Genomic DNA, 25,508 nt, shown 5'->3' on the forward strand with positions numbered 1-25,508 from the left:
TGAGGACCAAAAACGTGGCTAAGACTCCTCTAGGGTTTGTAGACATTTTTGGGCAGCCTCCATCCTCTCTCCTCTTCATCCTCTTGCTTATGGTGTTTGTGAACCATTAGAGGAGTGACAATTGTGACTCTAAGCTTTCTAAAGTCAATACAAGGAGATTTGGGATTGTTATTGCTACATAACAATCAAGGTAACATCTTAAACCTATTCTCACGTTAATATGATTAATAATGTTAGAATTAGGGTTTATAGTCTTGGATAACTTGCATGTACAATAGAGAAACCTAGATCCAAGCATTAGGGTTTGTATAAGCACATAGGATGTTGTAACACCGTGAATTTCAAAATAATTTTTCGCATAATATAAAAACATTTTCATTTAATTTTCATAAAACATCAAGTTTAAAACTCCAATCCATATCATACAAAATCCCAAGATCACATATCATAAAAATCCCATGCGTGTGTACAGATCAAGTCGGCGCCTTCCCACAGTCATCACTAGTACCTGAAACAAACAACACTAACACTGTAAGCACAAAGCTTAGTGAGTTCCCCAAAATACCACACATAACACATGTTAGCCACTCGAGGCTATAACTCTGTGGGTCCGTAGACCCTACTCCGTGAACCCACTGGTTCTAACTCTGGGAACCTTCCGGTTCCAACTCTGTAAACATGCACAACATAAATCACATAGAAATAATGCAATACAACACATAACATACATATAGCATACAAACACTCTGTCACATAACTCTGGTTACCTACTCAAGGTAAAGTATAGTGAGAAGACTCACCTCGCGTATCTCGATAACTCGCAAATCCAGGAAATCACTCGCGCTCGATCCTCCGAGCTATAATCCTCCTATAACACAATATACCTCTAATTAACATTTTCTCAACTAAGGTTGACTACCCCCATCAAGTCAACATTGGTCAACTCTGGTCAACGGTCAACGGTCAACTTTGACCGGACTCGGCGAGTGCACTAGAGCGACTCAGCGAGTCTATACGTGTTCACTGACTCCCTAGGATCCTCTTTTGACACGTCGAGTACTCCACTGACTCGACAAGTTCCACCTGGCATGAATCGCGGGGCCACCACGACTCAACTCGCCGAGTCTCAAGAACAACTCGGCGAGTTCCAGCTCGACTCAGTCCACCTGTCAACCCTCTCTAACTCTCCCTGACTCACTGAGTCAACCCTTAACTCGGCAAGACCACTCGCTGAGTGGTTAAGGACAATCTTCATGCTACTCACCGAGTCTGTTCTTCGGACTCGGCGAGTCCATGCCATGCATCAACTCAATCTCGCTTCTGAGGTCAGATCCGCTCCAACAACTCATAGATCTGGCCCTCCCAAGCACATTCATCACGTAAAGTCACAGTCTTGGCTACCATGCAACGCCTACAAAGCTTCTTTTGAAGAAATGACCTCTAAAATGGCAACCTAAGTCTCCAACTCAAAAGGAAAGGCATAAAGCATGGCATTTGGGACTCTCTGGACCTACTAAGGTCCAGATCTAGGTACCATATCCCCATGGGACCTCTCACACTCCAAATACAAGGCAAACAAGGCATGAAGAAACCCTAGATTTGACCATATCAAGAAAACACGAGAATAAGCTCTGAATGTTACCTCAAATAGCTTCTTCTGCCGAAATGGGAGTAGATCCAAGCTCCCCAACTCTTCTAGTTTGGACTTCCTCTTCCTTTCTTGCAATTACACACAAAAATGGTGAATAATGGCCTCTTATCTCACTCACAAGAACTCTCAGCTGCTCTGGTGCTCTCAAGGTCGAAGGTAGCCGCAATGGAGAGGTTTAAGGTCCTTTAAATAGGGCTCAAGGCCAGGAAATTAGGGTTTCATTAAACAGCGCGGACTCGCCGAGTCCATTCCTTGGACTCGCCGAGTCCAGGCGCGAACCCGCATCCAAATCCGCGATCATACTCGGCGAGTCTAGGCTCCAACTCGCCGAGTCTCCTCACAAATTAACAAAATAAATAAATGAATAATACCTGGGAATCCAAGCTGTTACAGATGTTCTTAGGACCAAAAACCAACAGTTCTTTCACCAGAATGGTGACACCTAGCCATGGACTCGACGAGTTGGAGGCCAACTCGATGAGTTGGGCTGCCATCCAGCCTATAAATAGAGGTGTCGGGTGCAACACTTTTCTCACACCTTCCAACTTCTCTTTCTCTCTTTAGAAGCTCTCTCTAAGACCCCCCCCCCCCAAGCCTAGGAAACTTCCCTAGCACTTGAAGAAAGCCTCGGAGAGCCCGTAGTCTCCGAGAAAAAGAGTTTTTCAGTTTGAAAGTCTGCCCGCACAGAGCCCGGTTTTCAAGCAAACCTCCCGGTTTCATCAAAGATGATTATTTTAAGAAGTGAAGTGTTGTCCGAAGCACCACCTTATCAGGTGAGTGTATAGTCACTTTCATCTTACACATAGATATAAAGTATTTTATATAAATTACGTGCTATGTGTATAAATATATGTTGTCTGTTTACATGAGATGTTTGCTGGATGAAAGATCTAAACCTCTTTCTTTTCAGATCTGAACTTCGTCCTTCAGATCTAAACATTTTCTTCCAGATCTAAACTTTCTCCTTCAGATCTAGATTTTTCCTTCGGATCTAAACTTTTTCTTGTTAGATCTAAGACTTTTATTCATATTTGAATGGTATATGTATTTTTTTTGTCAGACCTAAGACCTTTCTTCGGATCTAGATTTTTCCATCCCCCCATGGTTGCCTTACGAACACATATAGCTGAGGAATCCCCTTAGCAGTATTGTCCATCCCGATGAAATTCCTTAGGATAGGTCCTTTATGATAGATGCTTTAGGAACGTATGGTAAGGATAACGGGAACGAGTAATCGGGTTGAATAATTGTTGAAAATAATAAACTTATTTACTGTGGGTTGAAAACCCTATATGCTCACCAGGCTCCCCAACCTAACCCACTCAGTTTCTTGTATTATAGGCAGTGGCAAAAGCATAGTTGGATGACTTGACGAGAGATTATGGATTTTAGGCTAGTAGAAAATAAATGGAACGTTGTCAGGCGTATGTTGTTTTGTGGCCAATGAAAATTTTGGTTTATGCTTATGATCTGTATCGATGATTAACATCCCGAGTTTTTGTAATGTAATGAAAATACATTTCCTTAAGAAATGCTTTGATAAATTTTTATCATATTTTGTCTTGGGAAAAAATCCCGCAACACTTTTCTTAAGAAGTTACTCTGATTTTTATTAAAAAGCATAAACGAAATTGGTCTTTTCTGGCCGTAAAAATGGGGATGTCACAGTTAGAGTGTCCGTTGCTGGTCTCTGTTGCCAATGAACATATATTTTTGCATCGATCGTTTATCAGGGTTGTATTTTGGATATTTTTAGGGTGCCTTATCCGATTGATCTGATCCCTATTCCCATGGGGGTGTACTTGATAGGAGGGATGGATTGGTTGAGCAAGTTTGGTACAATGATCGACTGTAAGGGTCAGCGGGTGGTAGTTTGAACCCCAAGTTGGGGAGAACAGATTATCTACGGAGAGGGCACCAGGATTGGATCAGCCTTTTGTTCTGCTGTCAGGGCTCGTCAGTATCTTCATCATGGGTGTATGGGTTACCTTGCGTATGTGGTTGACACCCGAGTTGGGAAGGATGTTTCAGTTTTGGATGTGCCCGTGGTCAGAGAGTTCCTTGATGTGTTCCTAGAGGAATTTGCTAATGTGCCTGCTGAGAGGCAGGTTGAATTTAGGATTGATTTGGTTCCCGGTGCGGCCCCGTTTGCTAAGGTTTCGTACCGATTGGCACCACCAGAGATGCATGTGTTATCAGACAGAGCAGTTCGGCTAGGGGAGCATCGATCTTGTTTGTGAAGAATAAGGATGGGTCTCATCGCATGCGTATTGATTATCAGGATTTGAACAAGTTGATGGTGGAGAACCGTTACCCACTTCCACATATTTATGATCTCTTCGATCAGCTACAGGGTGCATCTTGGTTCTCCAAGATCGATTTGAGGTCAGGGGTACCATCAGATGAGGGTTAGAGAGGAGGATGTGGAGAAGATGGCGTTTCAGAATCATTATAGTCATTATGAGTTCGTGGTGATGCCCGTGACATTTATGGATTTGATGAATCGAGTGTGCAGGCCGATGCTCGATAGACCAGTCATTGTTTTTATTGATGATATCCTAGTTTATTCCAAAACCAAGGAGCAGCATGAGGAGCACCTTAGAGAGCTTCTAGGAGTTTTGAGGTGGGAACGGTTGTACACCAAGTTCTAGAATAGCGAGTTTTGGTTACGAGAGGTCCAGATCTTGGGACACCTCATTAACCATAACAAGATATTGGTTGACCCGACCAAGTTTGATGTTGTTATGAAATGGGAGGTTACGAAGTTTCCCTCGAAGATCAGGAGTTTTCTGCTATCAGCAGGGTATTATTGGAGATTCATTCAGGATTTCTCAAAGGTTTCTGTACCCCTCACTTGTCTGGCGAGGAAGAGCATGGATTTCCATTAGGGGCCCGAGCAGCAGGTTGCATTCGAGACGTTGAGGTAGAAGTTATGTGAGGACCCAATGTTGACCCTTCCTGAGGGTGTCGAGGATTTTGTTGTTTATTGTGATGCTTCCATTACTGATCTGGGGACAGTTCTTATGCAGCGAGGAAGGGTTATTGTATATGCTTCTAGGCAGTTGAAGCCACATGAGGTTCGGTACCCGACTAATGATTTGGAGTTGGGAGCAGTGGTGTTTGCTCTCATGATTTGGCGACATTATCTGTATGGGGTTCGGTGTACCATCTACATGGATCACACAAGTTTGTGATATCTCATGGATCATTCGAATCTAAACAAGAGATAGCGTAGGTGGCTTGACGTGGTCATGGACTATGAGTGCGAGATTCTGTATCACCCAGAAAAAGTGAACGTGGTCGTTGATTCCTTGAGCCGTAAGTCGTATGGTTCTTCTGTTGGGAGCCTATGTATGAGGATTTCGATTGATTCGCCACTACTGGATCTGATTAAGGAGGATCAGACCGAAGGAGTTAAAAATGAGAATTGGAATCAGGAGCGAATTAGGGGTGAGATCAACAGGCTTTCTACTTATAGTCATGGATTATTGACTCGGTACGGTCAGGTTTGGGTGCATATTTTGGTAGGATCAGGCAGTCTGTGCTGGAGGAGGCACATAAGACCAGATTTTCGATACACCTTAGAGCCACCAAGATGTATTGGGATTTGAGACTTAGTTATTGTTATGTTGAGAGGTGATTGACCTGTCGGATGGTCAAGACCGAGCACTAGAGGCCGCATGGAAAGCTTCAGCCTTTGGAGGTTCCCATGTGGAAATGGGAGCAGATCACCATGGATTTCATCACCAAGTTACCTAATACGGCTAAGGGATTTGATGCGATTTGGGTGATAATGGACCGTCTGACCAAGAGTGCCCACTTCTTAGCTATTTGGGAGAGCTCCTCGGACCTCGACCAAGAAATTGACCGATGTTTATCTGCACAAGATTTTTGCTCGGCATGGTGTTCCAGTTTCTATTTTATCCGATCGAGATGTTCGGTTCACTTTTCAATTTTGGCAGAGGTTCCACGAGGAACTGGGTACGAGGTTGCACTTTAGCACTTTTTATCACCCGTAGACTGATGGCCAGAGCAAGAGGACTATTCAGACGCTCGAGGATATGTTGCAAGCATGTGTGATCGATTTCAGTGGGAGTTGGGACTCCTACCTTCCCCTAGCTGAGTTTTCTTACAACAACAACAATTATCACTCCAGTATCGGTGCGCCACCGTTTGAGCTTCTTTATGGGAGGAAGTGTCGTACCCCAATTTGTCGGGGAGAGATCAGTCACAGGGTTATGGGAAGGACTGAGGTAGTCCTTCAAACGCTAGATCTTAATCAATAGATCAGACAGAGGTTCCAGACTTCTCAGAGTCAACAGAAGAGTTATGCTGACATGCAACGATCAGAGTTGGAGTTCCAGGTCGGCGATATGGTACTACTAAAGGTATCAACCTAGAAGGGTGTAATATTCTTTAGGAAGAGAGCCAAGTTGGGGTGTTGATATATTAGACCGTTTCGAGTGATTTCCACGGTTAGCAGGGTAGCTTATCGGTTGGATTTTCCTGAGGAGCTCAGTCAGATTCACAAAACCTTCCATGTTTCTCAGCTTCGGATGTGTGTGGCTGATGATTCAGCGATTATTCTTTTGGATGATATTCTGGTTGATGATTGTCTGAATTATGTTGAGAGGCCAGTGGCGATCTTGGATAGGAATACAAAGGCCTTGCACAACAAGGTGGTGCATTTGGTCAAGGTCCAGTGGCAACATCGGAAGGGTTCTGAATGGACTTGGGAGCCCAACGCAGAGATGCGAGAGCACTACCCTAAGTTATTTGCGGCAGCGGACTTCAAGGATGAAGTCTGATTCAAGTAGGATAGAATTGTAACATCTTGATTTAGGTAATTGATATGTGCATAATTGGTTCATATTAAGTATACATTATTATTCATTTATTAGCTAAATTATTGCATATTATGGACAAAAGGTACCTAAAAGTGTTTAAATTATGTTTTTCAGTCCAAAGATGAAGCTCGGAAGCGAAAGGAAGCGGGAGAAACAGTTAGAAGATCGAGGATGAAATAAAGAAGAAAAACACTAAAAATGGCACTGACTCGGCGAGTCCAATCGAAGAATCGAGAAGATAATGACTCGGGATCCCAGAGAGTTATCACAATACGGGGAATGTGAGAGGGACTCGACAAGTCACCACCTGACTCGACGAGTCGATTCGAATATATAAAGATAATTCCTCAGAACAATAGAAGAGAGTTCTAGAACGATTCAGAAGAGTTTAGCTGCGATTGAGAAGGCAGAAAAACCCTAGAAGACGACGAAAGAAGCTAGAATTCAATCCCGGAGAGTAATTGAGGCAAAATTTCATCATTCCACTTATTCTTTTGTTTTATCATTATGGTTAAGCAATTTGACTTTGTTTGTTTGCTGTTATTTACTTCAATTATGAGCTAAAACCTTTAGACTTCTGTTTGGGGATACAAAGTTGACAATATGGTTTGATTGATTGGTAGGATTAATTCTAAGTTGGTGAATTTTTGTTATTTTAGCTTGCTAAAGAACCTTGTGTGAATAATAATTAATTTTCTGTTAATAGGAAGATAATTGATTAGCATGAACATCTATTAATTATTAACCTCATATGCTATGTGATCACTATGCCATATGTCTAGGATTAATGAATATGAAACTAGAATTAATAAGAAAATTGAATAAATCCATGTGCAAGCTTGTAAGATGACCATCAAACAAGAAGTTAATTAAAAGAATAAATTAGTTAACTATTGCAAGTCTAACTTAACCCAAATAATTAATCTAGTGAATTTAATTAAATTAGACAATTGGCCACTGTTTAAGTTAGTTTATTTGCTAAGGATTAGGGTAGTGAATACGAATCTAATCACTTGAATCGGTAATCAACGAAAGAATTAATCCATTGCACCATTACCTTGAAATCAACCATAGAGTCAACCAAGTTGAACTAAACAGAAGTTCCTTTCCAATTATTGAATCTAGTTAAGTCTTTATTTTCTAGTATTTAAATTAGTAATAGTTATTAAGTTTCTAGTCTTGTAAAACTAGAGAAAACCCTACTTATTAATTAACTTAGATAAAATTAGTTTTTAATTATAATTTACCGTTCCCTGTGATCGATACCCTGCTTATTTAGCTATACCACAATTGATAGGTTCACTGCCTTTTGTGTGTTATTTGATAATTAAAAGTAGGTTTAAAACTAAGTGAGTTTACACACATCAGTAATTTACATCTTTAACCCTTGGAATGAAAATTGTTTGCAAAGTTGGTCCCTTTAGCCTTTTTATGAAAAACATGGGTTTATCAGGTACGGTGGGCATACATTTGGTATATTGGGCGTACGTGGTTAGGGTTCGAACCCTAATTTTTAGGTTTTGGACCTTATTTAAACATCCTTAACTCCCAAGACCCCTTTTATTCATTAGCCTTCATCCCCATTTTCATCCTAAGCAAACCCTAATTCCTTGTGTGTGCATTTTTAGCTTGAAAGTGTGCCTTATGGTGTCCTTAAAGGAAGGAGAAGGATAGGAAACCATCTTAGAAGAGTAAAGCACTTTAGATCCAGTAGTATCTTGCCTTCAAGCTTCAGTTGAAGGTATAAAGCCTTGAACTTGTTGGTTATTCCTTTAGATCTTGTTAGAGGTGGGGTTTTGTGCTTATTAGTCCCGTAGACTTGGTTTATTTAAGGATGAGCTACTCTAGACCAAATGAGTTGTCCTTCTGGACGTTTTAAGGTTTCTAGAGTGATAAAAATGGAATCTTGATTTTCCATATCCCTCCATGCATTCTCTTTAGTGTTTTAGACTTTGTGTTAAGTTAGGTTTTTGGTATTGGGAAGTTAATAACCACACAAGATCATAAAGTTGGAAACTTTATGATCAAGAACGTCATTTGAGGACTAGATATGGGTTTTAGACGAAGTGTATAAATTGATTAAGAACTTATTAGAAAGGAAAACTGGCAGACGCATACGCTGGGCATACTTGATGGTACGTTGTGCGTATGTGGTCAACTCCCCTCAATCTAGTCAAAATGAGTATTATGCCGCATGTACGAGCTGAGTATGATGGGCGTACTCAGCTGAGTTGACTCGACCCCTTTGACTCTTGACTTTGAAAAGGATTTTGACCAAGTTTGAACTAGGGGTATTTTAGGTATTTTAAGTTGTAATCTAATATTTGGCCACTATTGGTTGTAAAGGTGAACGATAGAGTTGGTATTCGGAGCAGCATGTTGTTTAGCTATTTTTTCAGACTGTGAGGTAGCTGTACATGTAGGTCGAAGGCACCAATATCGGCCCATTAAGTTATGTAACATGGTATATAGGATGTTGTTATGATGTAGTGATATGTAGATATGTATCCTGGCTTATAGGATGTTGTTATGCAATATTGATCAGTAAAGTTGCAAGTTTGTTTGTTGATTGGTTCTATGTTTATCTGTTGTATATGTGAACATGGGATGGTTGGGTTGAGGATGTACTGCTTTGTGCTGTAAGGCAACAAACCCAGAGCAATCCAAATGTGAGGTTGTGGGTCAGGGTCATCCAACTAGGAGGTTGTGGACCCAATACACTATACGTACGACAATCCAACTAAGAGGTTGTGGACCGAGGCAATCTAACCGGGAGATTGTGGGCCAGGGTAAGCCAACTTGGATGTGGTGGACCCAACAGGCACTATGTATATATGTTTAGTTGTGTGTGGTACTTTGGGGCAACTCACTAAGATATGACTTACGGTTTCAGTTTTATGTTTCAGGTACTTCAGAAGATAAGGGGAAATCAAAGGCATAATCATGCACATCCTTCTGATTTTATGACATTTGGTTTTTGGGACACTATGATATGTGTTGTTATCTTTGGAAACGATGTTTTGTAAACAATTATGGTTTGTGATTTGATTTTTAAAATGAAAAAATAAATTACCCTGATTTTTGGGATATTACATAAAAATTCATAACTCTCTCGTCTGGTGTCCGTTCTCGACTGTCTTTATGTTGTCAGGTTCCTATTAACGAGATTTTCAATTCTCGTTTAGATTGTTTCGGCTAAGGATCAACCGATCTAAAAGTCGATATCAGTGTTGTACATTGTTGCGTTGATTTTTAGAAAAATCATAACTTCTCTTACGAAGTCAGATTTGGACGTTCTCTACATACACACTCTCGGGTTAACAACTACTATGACTTTCGTTTAGATCTCTTAGGCAAAAAATATAATTTATCAGAAATTTACTGTTTAGGATACGCAAATTCGTGCCAGTTTAATCGCAAAACTTCGAAGAAGCATAACTTCTTCATACGAAGTCGAATTCAGTGTTCTTTATATGTACGAAATCCTTGTCGCACATATTATAGCTTTGGTTAACATTATTTATCATAAATAATCTTCTATCAGAAAGTCAATTTTAACGTTTATAATACTTAAATTGACTAGCCCGAATCTATGGATGCTACACGTAATTGTCGGATGTGAGTGTAAATGAGAGAGGGGAAGAAGGAAACTGGAGAAAGGGGGAAGGGAGGGGTAGGATATTAATTTTTTTTCTTTTTTTTTTTAATCTAAAACCTGTTAAATAAGTAATAGAAATTTTTTTTATTAAGAGTAAAATAGTCATTTAATGTCAACAGAGACTAAACGTGTATTTTGACACATACATGATACATGGGGGACGAATCTTGTAATTTATCTTTTATATATATATATATATATATATATATATATATATATATATATATATATATGGTTGCAGAAATCGGGATTAATCGGCGATTAATCGTGGATTAATCGTTTGACGTTCTCCAACCGTCTAGGATTAGGGCATTAATCGGAAATTTAGGATTAATCGGGTTTGGCGGGATTAATCGGTCAACAAAAGTCAAAAAAATCAAAAAAAGTCAAAAAAGTCAAAATAAGTTCAAAAATATTTTTAAAAAATTCAAAAATCCAACTTTCTTTTTTTACTCCAAAATTTTCAAAATTTCAAAATTTCAAATATTATACCAAAATGTTCATATTTTCGTATTTCCAAATTTCCAAATTATAATTTTTCTTATTTTCTAATTTTGAAGTATTTGTTTTTCTTAAGATATATTAATATTTAATTAATTTAAATATTTTATTAATAATATATGGTCCCCGATTAATCCTCGATTAATCCCCGCCAAGACCGATTAATCCCTTAACACCAGTCGACCGCCAAGATATATTATATATATATATATATATATATATATATATATATATTGAGAATAAACTAAATTATGTGTAATATGTAATAAAATTAAATTTTATATTTTCAATAATTATAGATATGGACAAAACATGAGATATATGTTGAAGGATCAAAGTTGTAAGTTATGAGGGTTTGTTTGTTAATATATGAATTAGTTATTAGTGACTACGATAAAATATGTTATTTATACAAAAAAAATAAAATAAAAGCACCCTTGTTTCTACCAACCAAATCTAAAAGTGGTCTATTTTTTACAAAATAAAAAAATTAAAAAAAATCATTTCCAACCCCACACAAAAAGTGACCCAATTTCATAAATGAAAAAATATGAACACTTATAGCCAATTGCAGATCCTATAATTTAATACACAAAAACGTGAACATTTTTGAAAAAAATGTTTTTCTTGTTTACAACTGTTTAGTTTTGCTACGAAAAAGCATTTCATTGGGGACTTGATTCTTAATCTATAATTATATATAATGATAATAAAAGATGTCGATTATCCCACTACACAAGTGATATAAATCTTTGGGTTCCGAACCTCTATACATAGAATTATTTTCTTAGAAACACCATGAAACCACAATCACAATATTATCATTTACAACCTAAGAACCATGTTAAGAAGATCAACAACCTAGTCTTTTTTGGTGTCTTTCTTCTAGTAATTTCATCGGGGGTTATAGAGTCTCAGTCAATTGTTAAGACACTACCAGGTTTTGTTGGTGATCTACCTTTCACTCTCGAAACTGGGTAAGCCATGCTGTTTGTAATACAACTACATTTATTTAATCTCTGGTTGCTTGTTTATTTTTATCATTTGTTTAATAAAGTATATATTAAGTCTTAAAGCAGCAAATTGGTTTCATGAAGTATATATTAAGTCTTAAGGCAGCAAATTGGTTTCAGATACATCGGGGTAGGAGAATCCAATGATGTGCAGTGGTTTTACTACTTTGTTGAGTCTGAAGGGAACCCAGAAAAAGACCCTCTCATGCTTTGGCTCACGGCAGGCCCTGGTTGTTCTGCTCTTACGACTCTTGTGTCTGAAACAGGTATTTCTAAGATCTTGCATATGAAGGGGGCGATGCCATTTTTTAACTTCGGGTGGAATAGTCACACGTTTTTTCTCTTATTTTATGTGTGGTGATAAAAGAAGAAAATAATACTTAACTCAGGAATATATGAGTATGCATGATTGCATGTCCATAACCATAAGGATAAAATTGTACTCTATCAATAAATTTTCATTATATAAAGTTGAGGAGTAATATGTAATTTATGGTATTTTAGGTTATAAACATAACATTCCACTATCACTTTTGTCAACTTAATAATCCAATATCGTAAAGGTTTATGACACAATACGTGTATTTTCAAATGTATTGCAAAAAAAAAAATTCATCTTCCTTTTCTAATAAAAGAATAGTTTTAGTTTTTTTTTTTTTTACATGTGTCATCCTATAAAGCCTCTTAATTAATGCATATTTTATTCTACTTTTGTCATGTGTCACCTTATTATGCTTCCTAATTAATACATGTCACTTATCAACCTATTAATTCTTAATTTTAAATTTTAAATTTCTCACTCTAATTACATTAAATTAATAATATTAGAAAAAAAATTAAAATAAAATTAATACAAATTATAAGGCGATTTATTTAAATTAACGATTATAATTTTATATAACTAAAAAATATCTCTTAATTAATAATTTATTTAAAATAATTGATTAATAATTTTGAGTTCTTATTATAAAAATTTAATTAATTTTATAATCTTGATTCCCACATGTTATAAACTAGTAATAAATAAATAAATAAAAAAAAAAAAAACAATTGACGTGACTTGTTAGAAGTCACAAGTTGCTCTTGGTTGCATTAAATATTTAAACTTATTATAAAGAACTTATGATATTCTTTTTATTATCTACATTGTTGATGTACTTGTATTTATGTGTACAGGTCCGATTATATTCAACAAAGCAAATTCCACTTTGGAGAAGCCAATACTCGAGATAAATCATGACAGATGGATACAGGTGTCTTATAATATTTTTGCATGTTGTATATACAATCTGTAATCCAAACTACGCCACCACTTGACTGAAAAAACGTTCACTTTGCAATTACTTGATGATGATTGGCTTGAATATTAGATGATAAGAAAAATTTATGAAATGGAGATCTCTTGTTTTTTTGGAAGTTGGAGTACTGTCCATCTTGAGTTTTACGATTTGTTTAATGTTAAACAAGTCAAATATTATGAGTACAATCTTCTAATAATTGATACAATGAGTTTTTCACATTTTAGGCGGCTAACATATTATATCTTGATCAACCTGCTGGTGCTGGATTCTCGTATGCAAAAACTCCTGAAGCTTACACAACAAACGATACCTTATCAACAATGCAAATTTACGATTTTCTAAAGAAGGCAAGCTTGTTTTCCTATGAAAATATATAGTTCATTTTTCAGGACCCATGTATACAAACATGCTCATTTCTATAACGGATCAATCGTTAATTTTATCAAGAGCAATTAAAGAGTCATCCGTTTTTTCCAAACCAAAAGAAAATTTATGTTACACATATAGCATCTCGTTAGTAATAGCAGACATGATGTTATACGTCCACAACCGGAAAGAATAGTAATGTTGAAAAAACAATTAATGTGATTATATGAACTTGAAAAAATGATACATCAATTTTAAAAGGTCAATTTTGATTTTTGATTCGTGATTGCAGAACGTTTTCAAGTGTATTACGTTGCACCTCTTTTTCTAAAGTTCTGGTTCCGCCCCTGAATTTTATGTTGTTGCTTCTAAGTCTTAGATATTAAGATGAACGTGTTTGCTTGTTATGACTCTATAAACAGTGGCTTGTGGATCATCCTAAATTTCTCAACAATCCATTCTATCTTGGTGGTGATTCCTACAATGGCATATTGGTGCCAATGGTTCTTCAAGAAATATACAATGGTATTCTTAAATAATTCAAGTCTTGCTTTGAAGAAAACATTAAAAATATTGCAATCATCTTGTTTGCGTTATAGTTTTAAAATACTTACAAGTCCACCAAGGTTCGGTTGAATAAATAAAGTCTTTCTACTTGGGTTTTCAGCTTCTTTGTTTCCATTTTTTGTAGGTAATGAAGTTGGAGAAGAACCACAAATCAAAATCAAAGTACAATTGACCAATCAATTAATCTACTAGCTTGTTTTAATTCATTTATACAATTCTAAAATGAACAGTTGTTGGTATATTATATTTGATATATGTTTTCCAATTTAGGGGTACATGCTTGGTAATCCACTAACAGACAGACGTGGAGACTATAATTCAAGAATTACATTTGCTCATCGTGTGGCACTATTATCAGATATGATCTACGAGGTAAATAAGTATAACTGAGTTTTCTGTACATCATTTGTGTACTTACGTTGCATTTTTTGCAGTCAGCTGAAGAAAATTGTCATGGAGAGTTCTTGAATGTAGATCCTAAAAACAGTCTCTGCATGCATGATCTTCAGATCGTATATAAGGTATATAAGCGATGGGTGCTTTTAAGATAGACCAAAATATACACAAATGCCAAAAAAACTCAATATTGTCCTTTGGATGAAATTCATTGATGGTCGTAATTTGTTAGGTGCCAACAGTTTGTAATCACCCGAACGCTTTGTAATCATGGCTATTGATCATTGTTTTCACAAAGGCTCAATATATTTTGGCATTGTTTTTGAACCTACATCCATGAGTTAGATTTCAACTTAGATTACTTGATGATATATATTGTGACATTTTCATGATTTGTTATGGGACAATAGTTTTGTAATCACTTGAACGCTTTGTAATCATGGCTATTGATCATTGTTTTCACAAAGGCTCAGATATGCGTTTTTTCAATATATTTTGGCATTGTTTTTGAACCTACATCCATGAGTTAGATTTCAATTTAGATTACTTGATGATATGTATTTTGACATTTTCATAACATGTATTTTGTTTAATGTTATCTTATCATGAATCTGCAGTGCATAGAAAGAATTAACAAGAAGTACATCTTAGATCCTGTTTGTGACACTTCAAATACCTTTAAAAATTCTCATCTCTTAAGGAGGGGCTTATCATCTCTTAACAAGACCGCTATGAATATGTTGTTGTTGCCTCAAGTTAAAAGACAATGGTGTCGTGTATGACTCTCTCTCTCTCTCTCTCTCTCTCTCTCTCTCTTTATATATATATATATATATATATATATATATATGTGTGTGTGTGTGTGTGTGTGTGTGTGTGTGTCACATATGTTGTAAATTAAACTAAAATGATTTACGAAGGACATTATGGTATTCTTTTTGAAATGAAAAATATGAAATTAGACTCTTAAGAGTTTGATTAATCACTACTGAAACCTTATACATTTTATAATTTTTTCTTATATATGTACTCATTGTAGGGAGACAACACTTTATCCACTGTATGGGCTAATCGAAAAGATGTACGCAAGGCTCTTCGTATTAATGAGGTTTGAAGTTCACTCTGAGTTCTATAATGTTCATATTGATTACAATATATAACACTAATCTCATGATCACTAGGAATATGATGAAATCAAATGGGTGCCATGTAATGAAAGCTTGACTTTTGATTATGGAAAGGAAGCTATATCTTACACGAACAATGTCCTCAGTAGTGTTGCATATCATAAACAACTTACTTATAAAAATTGTCGAGCTCTTATATATAGGTAGAAATTAACATTGCTTAGCTATGTTAAGCATACATGTGGTATTTGAAGATCTTGAAAGCAAACAAGCATTAATTACTTTTTGGCTTTTGTTTGGGCAGTGGAGATCATGACATGGTTGTTCCATATGTGGGTACGTTGAACTGGATTGAATCAATAAATTTGATACTTACAAATGATTGGAGACCATGGTTTGTCGACAAACAAGTAGCCGGGTTAGTTGTTTTTTTCATTAGGAGCAACATTGGGACATCTACGAAGGAATACTAAACTTTATAAAGTTTAACGGATTACCAAATAATCATTATAATTTTCAATCAAATTTTTTTCTATAATGCATTGAACTTTATGAAGTTAGTGAAACATATTTATAAAAATCATTTATTACAAAACTAAATTATGACATTTAATTAAGGATAACTTTTTTTTTTTCTTATTGAAGAGTTTAATGACCATTAAACTTCATATTTATTGAACTCTTAGATGGTGGCGTCGATGAGTATAAATCTATTGAATATCAAATGTTACATTCCATATTATTCAACTCTTCCATTAAACTACGCATTGTGGACGTTCTTAGTTACCATCATCAAAATAAATGCTAAAACTGTGTTGCTATTTTATTTTGTTGCAGATACACCATGAAATACTCAACTCGAAACTACAACTTAACATTTGCTACTATAAAGGTGAGAAGTTGTAAAGACGTTGACTATTTATTAAACTTGTAAATTCTTTTGCAGTTTTCATAAGGAAAAGAAGCATTTATTGATGACCACGATGGTTGACTTTTCTATTGTTATAGGGAGGAGGTCACATAACTTCATTATACAAACCCAAAGAAAGTTTAAGCATGGTGATCAGGTGGCTTTCTGATAACGCTCTTTAAGTAACAATCCAAGAGTTTTATGTTAGTTTCTTATGTTATAAGCATCCATTCACAACTTTATATATAAGTCAATTTCTATTAATAATGTAATATGTTATTTTCATTTCTTTGTCATTCAACCATTCTCCTAAACCATGGAATGCATTTGTAAAAGCTAATGAGATTACTTACACATATTCCTAATATGAAAACACAACATTTGTCGATGATAACTTGATTTGTGGTTCCTTTAAATAAATCTTTGAAGTCTTCGTTGATAAACAATTAACGGATCTTATCTTGTTTTTAGTTGATTTGGAGAATTTCATCTTAATTTGATGTTTTAAGCTATAGCATCTCTATCGGAATGGTATAAAAGATGAGGTCGAGTATAAGATGTGAATTAGAATAGTATTAAGATGTGAAATAGAATAGTATAAGGGTGGTATAGAATAAGTAATAATAAAATGAAATGATGTAAGTTGTATGGTGATACATTCACTACAAAAAAAAAAAGTAAACAAATAAATTAAAATTAGTGGCACATGTTTTTAGTGGTACTTAATTTATATGCCATTAATTTATAATTTTAATGACACTTTATGTAACGTTCGCAGATCCGGGCTAGTCAATTTAGAGGCAATAGGGGTCGAAAATGACTTTTCGACAAAAGATTGTTTAGAATAAATAACCTTAACCAAGTTTTAGAATATATCACAAGGTTTCCGTACATATAAAGAGTGCCGAAATCCGAGTTATAACGAAGAAGTTATGGCCCGTCGAAGTTTTACGGCAAAACCGACACGACACCGGGAGACGTAAATAGTGAATTTACGATGAATGACTTTTTAGCTTTAGTGATCTAAACGAAAGTCGTAGAATATGTTAAACCGAGAAAATCCATAAAAAGAACGCCCAAATCTGACTTCGTATGAAGAAGTTATGATTTTTCTAAGATTCGGCTTAGCAGTGCATGACCCGAAACTCGAATTTTAGTTCGAGCGGTTTTTGGCTTACGCGACCTAAATGAGAGTTGAAGATCTCATTAATAGAAACTCAACGGTAAAAAGATAGACGAAAACGGAGTCCGTATGAAGGAGTTACGAATTCTTCGCGGTCATTTAACAGTCTAAACGCCTCCTACTGTTAAATTTAAGATCGGTCGAGAATTAGCCGATGGAGTCTAAATGAAAGTTGTAGATCTTGATTTTACCTACACGTGGATATAAAGAATGTCGAAAACGGAGCTCGTATGCGAGAGTTATGATTTTTCTAAGTTTGAAGGCTGATACGCGATAAGGGGTGACGTGGCACCACCAGAATTGGACACGTGGCACCACCCACCAGAAGGTTGCCACATGCACCAACTCGGCGAGTAGGTCAGTCAACACCCCTATAAATAGAGGTGTCGGGCATTCCAACTTCCTCACCCCTCAACCCTCTTCTTTCTCTCTCTAAACTCTCTCTCTCTCTAAGCCTCCCTAACCCCCCAAAGCCTAGGATAACTCCCTAGCACGAGGCAGAAGCCCCGGAGCACCCGATGGCTCCGAGAAAAGAGCCTTTCGGCTCGGGAACGCTGCTCCAGCGAAGCCCGGTTTTCGAGAAAACCCGTTGTAAGTGAGTTATGCCTACCCTATCTTTAGTATAACTTATGTTTTAATATAGTAACGTTATTAGGAACTTATAACGAGTATTTGGGCTATTATTATGAGTTATATTGAGTGTTATTTAACGCTTATATAATAATAATAATAATAATAGCTAGACTATTAATTTGTCGCGGTTATCGTTAGACTAAACCCTAGTGGTATTGGTATTAGGTTTTATCAAAGGAAAATTGTTTTGAGAGTATCGAAGCGCTGTCCGAGTACTGCATCACCACCTTTCAGGTGAGTGCATGGTCCCTTTCATCTTACACATAGATATGAAGTATTTTATTATAAATTACGTGCTATGTGTGCATATTGTCTGAATACTTGTTGTCTATGCTGGTGAAAGATTTTTATACATGTTTTAAATGATGTAAACTATATAAAGTATTTTATATCTACAAAATATGTTGGGTAAAACATGGGTAGATGAATGATGAGGGATAAAAGCTGAAATAGAGGAACATTAGTAGCATGGACCTAGTGCCCTATAAGTATACATTGGCAGCAGTGGACCTAGTACCCTATAGATGAGCATTGGCAGCTGCGCCACAACCCGTAGATGTTTTAGATCTACGGTAAACGTCCTAGCAGTTGCGCTCTAAGAACAGTATCGGTAGCTGCGCCTAATAGGGAGCCTTATGGCCATGACAGTAGCGTTTAAAGGTCAATACCGACAGAAGCGCCTCATAGAAAATGTCCCAATTCTGGCAGCTGCGCCTAAGTGACAAGATTAGCAGCTGCGTTTGACCAATGTGTCATTGGCAACAATGGACTTCATGTTGTTTCCTTAGGATGATCCTTAGGAATGAACGAACGAAAAATAGTTGATTCTTAGGGTAGATCCTTAAGAATAAAGAAGATAATGAGGATGGGTAATGGGGTTTAATTGTTTGATTGTTTAAACATAATAATTATATTATTGTGGGTTGAAAACCCTATGTACTCACCAGGTTTCCCAACCTGACCCACTCCAGTTTATTTATATCTCAAGTGTTGGTATGAAGTCACATTACACTGAGAGATTAAAGAGATGTAGATCACTAGTGTAAATAAAAGTAAGTTCTGTTTATGCTTATGTTTTTGTATTGACGATGACATCCCAAACGTTTTGAAATGAATAAAATACGTTCCTTCGAAAATGTTTTAATAACGTATTTATCATGTTTTTCTGGGAACAAATTCCGCAACATTTTATGAAAAGAAGTACTCTGATTTTTACAAAGCATAAACAAAATCGGTCTTTTATGGCCGTGAAAATGAGGATGTCACACTTTACATATACCATAAAAGAATAAAAATTAGTATTATTGGCATTTTACTTTTTATGCCATTATATCTAATACCTGAGATGCTATCTTCATTTTTCCCCTTTTTGTCATAAATTGAGTATTACTGTCTCCCATCGATCGTGCTAAATTAAAATTTCAGTTGTTTCAATATAACCTAGCTTTCTAGTTAAAGACTTCTCTCTCAATGAAACTCATTGATCACCAGCATTTCATATCCTTCTATGTTACCTATCGCCTTCTCCACCAACTACGCCACCTACCGCCTTCTCCACCGCCATCATTAACCCTAATCGTCACAAATTTTCCCCAATTTAAACAAGCGATTCTCAATTATCTGAACTAAAAAGAATAAACACACACTTTGCAAATGAGTTGCTATTCCGTTGTGGTTATCATTCTTCTTTCAACTTCTGATATTCTTCATCAGGTTCTTTCGTCCACATACATTGTACGCATATAATATATGTGCATATGGATCTACATTTGTTTACATCTATATACTTACACATGAGGATCGGTCTCCATTATTTTTTTATCATACGCAAGTTGATTTTTGAATATGTCTCTACTGATTATATAATTGATGCTAAGAATCAACATTTTTAGACTCGAATTTTCAAAAACGGAACCCTAATTTACAATATGGAATAAAATTAGGTGAGGATGCATCTAATAATGTAAATTATTCTTTGAAATCTGGATTTTCATTCAGAAATGCTATTATATCTAGGGAGAAAGGTTTCATTTATGCTTCAATATACTTTCAAAATTCATTGCAATATATAATCATTTATTATTTTCCTTTGATTTTATGATGTTATAGGGAAAGGTTAGATAATCAAGACTTGAACATGAGGAGTCCTTGGTCTTCATGGACTGTGTTCTCATATAAAAGGTATACTTCCTCAATTCTTCAATGGATCTTACTTGAATTCGATTTTACAGGGTTAAGCAAAAATCAGGGTTTAATTTCTGAGGACATTAACTCTACACATATTTGTATTTCTATTGATGTTTTCAGATTGCTCATCCATTTTTATAATTCTTGGTAGTCATTGATTAATATTTTGTTGTCGATAGACTTAATATTTCCACTACAAAGAAAAGCAATATTAATTTGTGTTATATAATAAAATGTTTCAATGCTAAATAGTGAGGTTAAACCTCATATAAATAGGGATACATAAGAGACCTAATCTAAACCCTAAAGGGCTTGGGACTAAACCCTAATCACTAACATCCCCCTACAGTTTGATCAAGAGGGGGACGATTAAAATGTAAAAACAAAAACATAAAACATAACATAAATGAAGACAACGACAGCGACGGTGGCAAAGCTCTAATGATGACGGCTAACAACAACTGCTCGTTGGAGAAGGAGAAAGAAGAAGTGACAGTCAGCTGTGATTCCTTTGTATAAGAAGAGAGGAGCGGCGGCAGCAACGATCATCAAGTCGGCGGTAGAGGATTCCAAAGAAAAGAAACAAGAAAGAAAGAGGTCTCGAGCTACGGCCGATGAAGCCTATTCCGACTAAATCAGAAAATAGATCTTAAGAAGTGGCAAGTTAAGGAGAAGGCAGAAAGCTTAGAGGCAGGAGCCATCCGGTGAGGAGACATAAGCAAACGAGGCAGTAGAAGAATTCGATGTAAGAGCTCTAGTTTGGTGTCGACGGCTGTTTTATTATTTAGGAGGAGAAAAAACAAACAAAGGGAATATGAAGCATAATGAAGGCACCTCTGACGACTATGAGAGAATGTCGTCGGAGGTGGAGGGCGGCGGTAGAGGGTTGTGGTCAGTAGTAGGATTTTAACCTAGAGCTCTGATACCATGTTATATAATAAAATGCTTCATTGATAAATAGTAGGGTTAAACCTCATATAAATAGGGATACATAAGAGACCTAATCTAAACCCTAATCACTAACAAGCCTCCCTCTCGTATTCCCGCTTCATAGGAACAACCTAAACCCTAATCACTAACAATTTGAATTGAATCACTTATTATATTTGTTACTTTAATGAGTATCTTCTTTCTTACTGGAGAAGAAATAAAGTCCAAACATATAAGGATTGCATATGAAGATATGTATGAGGTGGATTCAATTATACAAAAGAAGTTCATTTTAATGAATTATGTTATGTAGTTGATAACGCCAAACAATTTGCTAAATCATTCATATGCTGATAGTTGGCATTGTGTGCGAGCATTCTCAAACAATTTGAACTATATTTCCTAATGAGTTTATTTCAATTCAAAAATACACAAAAGTACACATGCTACCTGGCATGTGAAGTTTAACCGATTGTTGACTTGTATATGCTTTCTATTTGTAGCTTAGAGGTGTTGTTGTTGTGGAGGTCACTGGTGGCCCTATAATTGACTTTGTTCCTTTTAGAAAGGTATCTTGATTTTATCACATGTTTGTTCTATTTCAATTATTTTTTTTCCTTTTTTCTTGCTATCTTTCATTTAGACGTAGTCATATATTTCATCCGTTTGGGCTCAGATTCTATTTGAAATCTTACTACTTAGAAGCACATATAAGTATATAATGGGAATTTATTCCCTAAAACAAATTTATCTCTCTTAACATGAATAATATTTTCTTTTAGGACTTTAAGATCTCTCCTAAGGAAATATACTTCCCTCTTATGGTAATATGCTTTAGTTGTTGAATATGTAAGTCTAATTTAATTATTCACATATTTACTTAGATAAGAGTTTTTGCAAGTTTGTGATAATTTTGGTTTGGTTTTTGTTAGGTGTGGCAGGAGTTTAAGGAATTGCACCTTTCATGACCAATCCTTGATCTTAGCAGGATACCACATTTTTATAGCTTATATGTAAGCATGACATAATTATTAAATGTTTTGTAGATATTTGGTAAAACTATTAGTAAGTTTTTAGTTTGATGAGAATTATATATATTTTATAGACGTGAGCAATAACAATCTTAATGGAACCATACCACCCATGAATTTTTCTGATGATATCACCACGATGTAAAAACATTTGATCTTTTACAGGGTGTTGTTTTAGATTATTATACTCAGTAAAATAAACAATTTCATATGATAAAACTATGTAGAGATCTGTCAAGGAATCAACTTAATAGAAAAATTCCCTACTGATGTTGTAATTGCTGAAAAATTTGTTGCAGATGCCAACAACAAGGTTTTCTTTTCTTATTATCATTTTCTTTTTCTTAATATTGATCATTTACTAGTATATGGTTAAAAGGTGTGGTTGTTGTTCTATTATAGATTGTTCTAACCAATAGTATTCCTGATGGATTGGACAATGGACCTGATTCCATTAAGTTATTCAATTGGATATTACCAACACCGTTACTTAGAATGGACCTATGGGTGTGTTTGATCTTGAAAAGCTTGATGCAAGAACAAAGGTACACACACGTACTACCTTCTAAGATTTTTTTAAAAAATCTTTATTCAAATTACTAAAATCCCCTAGATAAGAGTATCACAATGTATTATAATTGTTTTAGTTATCATCATACAACGAATAAGAAGGCAAACGGGCAACAAGTTGCGCCGCTAATCCCTTTTGTATGGTAAAACCAATTCTTTTGAATGATGATGTGTGAATGGGTTTTTTGGTCATAGTCTATTGCAAAGAAATTGGAGGAACTTAGTGTAAATCATTGGAGGTGGTGTTTCAGTTGCAACAGTGGAGAAGGTTGGGCTAGCCGATAAGATGAGCTACATCTCGACAGGTGGCGGTGCCAGCTTGGAGCTTTTATAAGGAGAAACACTTCCAGGTGTGTTCACCTTAAATGATGCTTGATCCCCTCTCTTTGATCTTGTTTTGTATTTTGAACCAGGGTAAAAAAATGTCATAATGGAAACTACCTTGTTTTTTTGACGGTTTTAAGTGTAGACTAAAAGTTAATAAAACGGTCATGTGAGAGATGCAAGATGTTGATGTGACTGCCCTTGAAATAAAGATGCAAGATTTTGGAATGCCTCAAAATATTTGGAAACGTGCGCAATCATAATTAAGGTGTGTTTTTATTGACACTTGAGGTGGAGGACAAATTATATTTTTGGTCCTTGAGTACACCTGATTTTTTCAGTTACGGTCCTTATGTTTGGTTCTTGTAATGTTTAAACTCTTGACAAATAAATGTATCTTGGTTTTCATATAAGACTTTATTAAACATTTATGTAAAATGTTTTTTTATCAGGAGATTGAAAAAAAATGCAAGCTCAACAACTAGAGAATATACTAGCAGACAACAAGTGAATGTTGAATTGAATTTAAAAGCTGCAAAAGATATGCTTGATTATGACATCAATGACTTAGTCAAAGTCAACCAAAAGATTGGTGAATGTTTTTGCAAGGTTGGAAAAACTTTTAATTTTTCTTGTAGGAAGTGTTTGTTTGTTATGATTGTACAATGGAAGTAATGGAATTGTTCATTCCAATTTGGAATGAAAAAAAAAAGATATTGTTTCTTTCCTCGAATGGATGAAAGTTTTATTATTTTGTGTGCCGCAATTTAATTACTTAGATTATTTTATATTATAGATAAAAATTATTCAGATATAATTAGGCTAAAGTATAAAATTTCATTAGTATTTACCCGCATAAAATGTAAGATTTTTTTTATTATGGCGAATAAAAAAGTGCAACTAAAATCCTAAAATGTGTCGCTAAAAATAGCAAGAATTGTTGAATCAAATAAGCATTCAATGACACAAGAATATGTGCCACAAAAAACTTTTTTTCTATTGTGACCAATACAAAAGCGCCACGAAAAGCTTAAAAAAAATTTGCGGCAAAAGAAAAAAGTGTCACTAAAGGGTTTTAGTGGGAGCGTTTCCAGTGACACTTATTATGTGTGTTGCTCATTCTCTGAGAAGCTTTTAGTGACACTTTTTTGGGTGTTTAGTGGCACTTTTTTGTGTGCCACTAAATAACATTTTTTTGGTAGTGATTGTATCGTGTTCTTGAAATGGAACTTATTTTTTTATTTTATTTTTTTTGGATTCAAATATATAAGGGTAAATTACACAAATCATCCCTCGTGTGGGTGCCAAAAAAGACATTCAATCATTATTTTCAAAAAATTAACTCAGACCGTCCCTCATTTGATTTAACCTTGTACACCTCATCCTTGAAGACGATTTTGTTGTGAACATAGTCTGTGTCAATTTTGAAATGACCAAAATACCCTTGTATTTTTAGTTTTCAATTACTTCCATGCTTTTATTATAAGTTTCAATTAAAAAATAAATAATAGAAGCCTCTTTACTTTCCCCAATCCATCCACAATCGGAGATAACACACATACACTGTAGCACCTGGTTCCTGATATGTAAAATTTATCTAAATATTTTGCATTTTAGCCTTGGACTCAGCGAGTTGTAGGCCCGACTCGCCGAGTAGAGCCGAGATATTGAGCACGTTTAAGCTGGCGACTCGGCGAGTCCATATTTTGGACTCGGCGAGTCCCCGCTGTCTGATGAAACCCTAATTTCAAGGGTTTGCACCCTATTTAACCTTATGCGCCCCAAGCTTGCCCCCTTCACCCTCAGAGCCCCCTATATCGTTCTAACCTCGTTCCTTGTGAGATTGAAGTGCTTTGGTGTGATTTCTTGAAGACTTTGAGAGAGAAAGGAGAGTAGATCAAGAGGAGAAGAAGGAGGCCAGACATCTTGGTGTTATTTCAGAGATTTCCTTGAGGTATAACTCAGTTTCCCTCTGTTTTCATGCTTATAGTCCCTTAGAGCTCCATTAAAGTCCTTCTTGAGCCATTTCCAAGCTTGGGTATGAATTAGGGTCTGTGATAAGCTGATTAACCTTTAGATCTAGGCATGATTGAGCTCCAAGAGCTCGGATCCACTGCCTTTATGAAGCCATATTACATGAAAGCCCTAGATCTACTCTTTTAGTGCATTTTGAGCCCTAAAACCTTCATTGGTGTTTATTTACACGTAAAGTTGGAAACTTTACGTGTTAATCAAGCCCTAAGAACCCAGATCTACGTATGGAATGAGCTGGATCCAAGCAAAATCGAGTATATAGTAGTTGCATGTGGTAGA

The 25,508-nt window shown here is 35.8% G+C and overlaps 1 protein-coding gene across 1 annotated transcript; it reads left to right on the forward strand.

Moving 5' to 3' along the window:
* Positions 1–11,378: 11,378 nt before the first annotated feature.
* On the forward strand, positions 11,379–16,731 carry LOC145088635 (serine carboxypeptidase-like 17). Its single transcript, XM_079027010.1, has 14 exons — positions 11,379–11,634; positions 11,791–11,936; positions 12,847–12,923; positions 13,196–13,318; positions 13,760–13,862; positions 14,029–14,066; positions 14,175–14,276; positions 14,339–14,425; positions 14,918–15,076; positions 15,340–15,408; positions 15,482–15,630; positions 15,732–15,845; positions 16,265–16,319; positions 16,436–16,731. The coding sequence occupies exons 1-14, from the start codon at positions 11,456–11,458 to the stop codon at positions 16,517–16,519; spliced, it is 1,485 nt and encodes a 494-aa protein (XP_078883136.1). The 5' UTR covers positions 11,379–11,455; the 3' UTR covers positions 16,520–16,731.
* Positions 16,732–25,508: the final 8,777 nt, after the last annotated feature.

The sequence above is a fragment of the Lactuca serriola genome, chromosome 2 (genome assembly GCF_051521515.1).
Source record: "Lactuca serriola cultivar US96UC23 chromosome 2, Lser_US96UC23_V15, whole genome shotgun sequence".
Lineage (NCBI taxonomy): Eukaryota > Viridiplantae > Streptophyta > Magnoliopsida > Asterales > Asteraceae > Lactuca > Lactuca serriola.

Excerpts from the sequence above, each read along its gene's own strand:
- LOC145088635 (XM_079027010.1), top strand. The coding sequence starts at position 11,456 with ATGAAACCACAATCACAATATTATCATTTACAACCTAAGAACCATGTT. Across the intron at positions 14,277-14,338 it reads TATCAGATATGATCTACGAG|TCAGCTGAAGAAAATTGTCA; the intron begins GTAAATAAGTAT and ends CATTTTTTGCAG. Across the intron at positions 16,320-16,435 it reads TAACATTTGCTACTATAAAG|GGAGGAGGTCACATAACTTC; the intron begins GTGAGAAGTTGT and ends CTATTGTTATAG.